Source organism: Malania oleifera, chromosome 11 (genome assembly GCF_029873635.1).
Source record: "Malania oleifera isolate guangnan ecotype guangnan chromosome 11, ASM2987363v1, whole genome shotgun sequence".
In the NCBI taxonomy this organism is placed as follows: domain Eukaryota; kingdom Viridiplantae; phylum Streptophyta; class Magnoliopsida; order Santalales; family Ximeniaceae; genus Malania; species Malania oleifera.
Genome location: NC_080427.1, coordinates 4,278,982 through 4,285,339, shown reverse-complemented (window position 1 = coordinate 4,285,339; position 6,358 = coordinate 4,278,982). Strand labels below are relative to the sequence as shown.

At 36.8% G+C, this 6,358-nt stretch overlaps 1 protein-coding gene across 1 annotated transcript; it reads right to left on the bottom strand.

Moving 5' to 3' along the window:
- Positions 1 to 367: 367 nt before the first annotated feature.
- Positions 368 to 3,374, bottom strand: LOC131168423 (protein trichome birefringence-like 35). Its single transcript, XM_058127825.1, has 6 exons — positions 2,782 to 3,374; positions 2,355 to 2,634; positions 1,975 to 2,146; positions 1,551 to 1,747; positions 1,309 to 1,461; positions 368 to 748 (listed from the first exon to the last, which is right to left on the bottom strand). The coding sequence occupies exons 1-6, from the start codon at positions 2,981 to 2,983 to the stop codon at positions 418 to 420; spliced, it is 1,335 nt and encodes a 444-aa protein (XP_057983808.1). The 5' UTR covers positions 2,984 to 3,374; the 3' UTR covers positions 368 to 417.
- Positions 3,375 to 6,358: the final 2,984 nt, after the last annotated feature.

The window sequence follows — 6,358 nt, the reverse complement described above, 5'->3', positions numbered from 1 at the left end:
TAAGATAAGGGAAGGACGACTCAGATGGTATGGACACTTGCAACGTAGGCTTATAGTGCACCTATGAGGAAGAGTGACTTAGTTATTATGGGGAGCAGCAGTAGGGGTAGGGGTAGACCTAAAATAACTTAAGAGGGGATAATAAATAAGGATTTAATATCTTTGAATCTATAAAAAGAAATGGTCTATGAACGCATAAATTGGAGGAAAAAGATTCATATAGCCGACCCCACTTAGTGGGACTAAGGCTTGGTTTTGTTGTTGTTATGTCTAATGTTGCCCAAGCACAAACCAAAAAGGCTCTATCCACTGAATAGCATATGATCTGAAACAAAAAATTCCCTCTTTAGTAGCCAAGATAAATAAATAAAAGAACCAATCAAACCACTAGATATATTTCAAACCTATTCTCCCATTTTACAAGAAGTGGAATAGCAACTCATTCCACACATCAGGCACCCCTGGCAAGCACCAATGTATACAATCAGAATAACTCTCAGGTTTTGATAACTGTTGTGGGCTCAATGCCTCCCAGAATTTGCGGTAAATGGAGGGATGACCATCTTTTCTGTACTCTGAGAGCTGAGTGATATTGAGGATGACAACCTTCGAACTTAACTTGTTCAGCACTTTCTCGACCATGCGCATTGTAGGCAAGTCAGAACCACTTCCCCAATAGCCCTCTAAATTGATGGGGATTTTCTCATTGTAGCAATTGCCTTGACTTCCAGGTTCCCATTCTCGGCTCCTGCATTTTGACAATGAAAAAATTCGAGGAACGAATTTTACAAATGGGTTATGAAGACAAAAGGCGTAAGAAGCAAGTAATCCCATGTTCATCAATTAAAGAAGTGGAGCATCCAATACACTTGCATGCGAGAAGCCTAAAAAGGAGGGATTGACACAAAATTTTCTAAGAATCTGAACAGAAGATCTTGAAAGTGAATGCAAAAAAAGACAAGAAATTCGACCTCCATACGTAGAAGGTACTGGGAATAATTTGGCATAATAATTCATGATAATCTTCTGTCTACAAAGGTGTACCAAACATAATCTTATGTTTGTTATTTATAAAGGCGTGCAATGAAGATTCTACACCATTACAATATTCCTATCTGTGATATTAATTATTGTGTTGCGCCAACTGCAACATTTGGACCTTCCATGCAATTAAAAGGTCGACTTTTATGCTGCCAATGCCACACATCTCCATGTAACCGTAACACCAAAATTGGGGTTTGTCCAAATAGATGTTGAAACAAAATAAACAGCCAAAAGAATGTATGTAACTGATGGGCATGCACTCACCAGAGATGTGTTGGAGACATGGTAACAAAGAAAACTTGCTGCTTAATGGGGTCAAATTTAGTAGCCACCCAGTTTGCCCATGCTTCCATGGCCAGCTCCATGGCTCCTAGCCCATTTAATTCTTCACAGACTCTATTTGCTTCAGTACTCCATCTGCAAAAACATTGAGCAGCAATTAAGATACCAAATATTTTGTTTCATCTATCAGTTTCTCAACACCAGAGAGATAGAATATATCATACAACAGCTTAACTGGGCCTTGTCTCCACCACAAGTATGTATTAAAAACCAGTACATCAGCATGCTGCCATTCGGATGCATGCCTGAGAAGTGAATCTGGACGCATTATGCGTTCTTCCAATCTATGATTGACTGGATCATCAGAATTAGAATCTACAAGAAGTGGCGCCCAGAGAAACTCTACAGTGGCATTGTATTCCTGTATATAAACACACAGGAATTAGGACCAGCCAGATGAAGAGATTCCTCATTATTAGTACACACCAATTTGAAATTATCCTTGAGAATAGAGAATAATCAGAAAAACAAACTTGATGCACACAAGAAAATCAAAACTTGTCTATCTAGCCCATAAATATATAATTAAATAAATTTTTAGGTCTTTTAACGGTGTCACACTCCAAATCCAAATGTTATCAGACTCACTTCTGCTCTGAAGATGGTAAGATGGGCGTTTGGTGACATTGACCTCTTATCAGCTGGAATCACTGATTGCAACAAACACACCATGGATATCCATTGTCCTCTGTTCAATGAATCCCCTACGAACATTAGCCTCTTTCCCCTCAACTTCATCCACATTTCAGTCACATTCCACCTATAAAGCACAATAAAAAACAAAACAAGCACCCAAATTTTGAAATATATATATATATATATATATGTATATCATTGTTTGTTTTTAAATCAACAGTTGCAGTCATATTAAGAAAATGCGTTTAGAAAATGAAACTAAAGAAGAAATTTTAACCGCAAAGAGAGAGAGAGAGAGAGAGAGAGAGAGAGAGAGAGAGAGAGAGAGGTACCTCTTCAAATTGCAGTTATGGGGTTGCCATCTCCAGTTCTGGTAATCCAAATCAGACCTTCCATGTTTGTGACATGCTAATTGGTCGGACATGTACGGGCAATCCGATTCATTGTACAGGGGATAAGAACTGTTGTCGTAGACCCATTTACCGGAAAATATGTCACAGCTCTCCAGATTTTCTCTCCGGTACCCGTACTCCGGCGCACGTTCAACCCACCCAGCCTTCCTACCACTATAATTTCGAGTGAAGCTGCATGTAGTGAATCTATCCAAGACCACTGAAATCAATAAACCCCAATCAAACCCATCAAGGCAAAGAAAAGTACTCCAAATCAAGTGCGAGAAACATCAAACACGCCGTAACTCAGACTCATTAAATCCTGAAACAGTAAAACCCTATTTGAGTAAAGTGAGAGATACCCAACCTGGAGCTTGCTTCTGGCGGGTAGAAAGATTTGGAGCTGAAGTTGTAATTAAAGCTTCCTGATGACGGTGATGGTGATTTGGGCTTCGGTGGATTTGCTGAATTCTGCGTTCGTTGTGGAGGATTGAACATACTATGAAGACGGCGCAGAGGAAGGCTAGCAGGGGTAAATGGGCCTTCTTTCTGTTCAGTCTATGGATCATGCTTGAGAAGGCGACCTGAGATCTAAGCTAGAAGTGGATGTTTGATCATCTGGAAAATGAGAAGGGGGCTCTATTTTGAGGGATTTTCAAGTTACGGTCTGAATAAGGCCGTTAACTGTACTAACACCGCCCGAGTTTTTTTTTTTTTTCTCAGAAATATTAAGGAAAATACAGAAAAAATCTAAATATAAACCAAAAAATGTGGGGGTGTTTATTGAAAAGTTAATTAAAATTTAAAAAAAAAGACACAAAATAGGGGGGGTTGGGGGTGGAAATGGAGGCGTCAATAAGATTTAAGATAGTTTAGAGTCATTAAGATGAAATGAGATCACTATGAATCAAGTCCGGGGTTTCCTACATATACCATAGGTAAAGGAGGGGGGTTTCCTACATATACCATAGGTAAAGGAGGACCCTATATAAATAGGTGGTTGGGGGCTGGCCCCCCCGCCCGGGGGGGGGGGGGGGGGGGGGGTGGGGCAAGGGTGGAGAAGGGTGAGGCGTGTGCACAGGAAGGAAGGGAGCAGACAAGGTAAGGCCATATGACCAAAATTGACTTTTCAAAAGTTAATTCTAGCTTTCTTTTTTTCTTTTTTTGTGTCAGCTTTCTTTTTTCTTAATGTGTGAGGGAGGGTGAGGCATGTACACAGGAAGGAAAGGAGCGGATAGGGTAAGGCCATGTGGCCAAAATTGACTTTTCAAAAGTTGATTCTAGCTTTTTCTTTTTTCCTTTTTTTTTTTGTGTCAGTTTTGTTGAAAATTGACTTTTGGAATGTTGGTTCTATTACTTTTTCTCTTCTTTTTTTTTTTAAATTTTCTATGCGCAAACTTGTTTTTTGTGCACAGATTGGCAAGGTGTCAGTCGCTTGTCTAGTTAGACACAGAACCAACTTTCCAAAAATTGGTTGAGTTCATTCCTGTAAAATTTGCCCCACCCATTTATTTTTGTGTGTTTTATTTTTTTTTTCTTAATATTTCAGTAAAAAAAACTCATCCCCCAGCACTTCAGACACAAATGAAATGTGATAGTGTCGGCTAGCCACGCGTATGCAATTTAAGTAAAGAATATTTTTATAAAACTCTTGTTTTGACTTTGAAAACTCATAAGTACTGACCTTATGATTCAGTGATATCCTACGTACTCTTACGAACGAGTATGCACATGCAATTTACTCAACTCTTACTAAATAAACTTACTCAAATCAGAACTACAAGAGTTACAATAAACACTATCTTGAACACTCCCCATTATACATATGACTTTACATTTGCTTTGATAGTTGTGCTTGAGTCCTTTCAAGTGATTGTCCACTTTGATCTTTTCTTCTTGAATTGACCACTTGATCTTTGCCTATAAGGATGTTCGCTTGATTTTTGCACTAAAACTCGCATCTGTGTGATTTCACACTTATACCTGTCATAACTTAGTATGCAAAGATTAATTTAACTTAGAACCACTAATGAGCTATTATCATCAAAATACGACAATTAAGATCATGTAGTCACCCAAGCTAACACTTTCTATTATTCACATTTATTTTAGAGAATTCATAAAAAAGTTTACAAGAAAAAAATATAAATAAATAGAAATATTTCTAAAGATGTTGACTTTATGAGTCAAATCCTGTTTTGATAATGAAAAATCACTCAGTATTTGACTTATGTAATTGAGTTTGTGAATAAGCTCATGAATTAGAATGGACAAACGGTAAGCTTGATATGAAAGCCACGACGAATCTAAAGTACATATCTTTTGGCTCAATCCATGGAACTAGAAGAATAAAACGATGAAGAAGCGAGCTTCAAGTTCAAGATCTTCAATGGGAATGGGTATTTAGAATTGAATGTATTTACATATGTCATATGATATAATTTGAAACTCAAATATACCTTAGATAGACCTTAGGAGTTATGCATTTCATGAAAAATACCTTTACATTAGTTCTACGTTGAATGAATTTTTTAGAGGAAAATTTTAAAGGCCTCGTCAACGAACCACATGGCCTCGTCGATGAACGCATGAAGACCACTTGGTGATGAATAGTTTTCCCTCGTCGAAGAAAAAATACCGAGAGTCCAAAAAGTTCAGACAGTGCTCTCGTCGACGAACGTACCCATTCTTCAACAAAGGTTGCGGCGCAGAATGATGTTTCAGTCTGGACACAGACGTAAATACGATATTTTAAATGATCTAATAGCTAGAAATTGTTTAGATGGCAAGATGCTTATTAACCTAAACTCAAAACCCTAGAGCACCACCTTTTGCCTATCCTCTTGAGAGCTTTGAACATAATGCATCAATCTTTAGCATACTCTTTAGAAGCCTCGAACATATTGAAAGACTCTTGCCTGCACACCAAAGCATATTCATTGAGTTTGAGCATTAGTTACATTGATCAAAAGGCATTCACGCTCATATTTTGCAATCATCGTTGGTATTGAGGTTTGAGTATTTTGAGCATTCAAATCGTATTTTTGTTTTCCTATACTCATTATATTTAATAAATTTCTTGGGAGCAAAAATCATAATTTGTGTATTTTATATTCATTGATTGAATAAAATACTTGAGAAAAGTTTTTCTAAAACTAAGATCTTTGAGATATTCAAATCTATATTTTCCTTCAAAGACTTGATATTTGGTTATTGCACATCACTATCTAATTGCAAATTCTAAGAGCTTCTAGAGGACATATTTTTTAGGAATATTTTTCTAAATATTTTTTAAATCTTTGCAATATTCAAAGTCATATTTTTATTTAAGGGTCTATTCTTACAAGTTATTTGAGAGCAAGAACTTAGATCTTCATATTATTAAAGACTATTTTTTTAAAGTTCTTATTTGGTATTCTTGCATAAAGTAATTCGAAATCAAACCCTAAGTTCTCTAAAGCATTTATCTTGCTTGAGATATTGATTAAAGGGTAGATTTGTGAAGCATTTCATTCTTTATATAAAGATCATATCTTTACATAAACTCATTGAACTTCAAGTGTTATCATATGATTATGTAATAGAATTTCTATTATATTCACTAACTTTGTTAGAAGTAATCTGAGTTTTATAGAAATTGTATTTATTATCTTGTACACATGGTTTGGGTAGTGAACCGGGGCTGAGGAGGTTGCTACGCCTCTTGTACGCAGCGGATTGCAAGGGAAGCTCTGTCCCAGTTGAAGGAGCAGTTTTTAGTGGAATCATAGAGTAGATTGCTCAAGGCGAGGACATAGGTTAGGGTAGGCTAAAGCTCATAAAAATCACGTTTGCCTTCTCTCTTTCCTTAACTCTTTCTAATTTTCGCTTGCATTTAAATTATCTGCTTATTGTGTGTGAGCTGAACATATGGTACGTTTGTGAGTAATTGGGTAAAATTGTAT

Coding starts and splice junctions, on each gene's coding strand:
- LOC131168423 (XM_058127825.1), bottom strand. CDS start 2,983: ATGATCCATAGACTGAACAGAAAGAAGGCCCATTTACCCCTGCTAGCC. Junction 2,635..2,781: donor CCGCCAGAAGCAAGCTCCAG/GTTGGGTATCTC, acceptor TATTGATTTCAG/TGGTCTTGGATAGATTCACT. Junction 749..1,308: donor ATGTCTCCAACACATCTCTG/GTGAGTGCATGC, acceptor GTCAAAATGCAG/GAGCCGAGAATGGGAACCTG.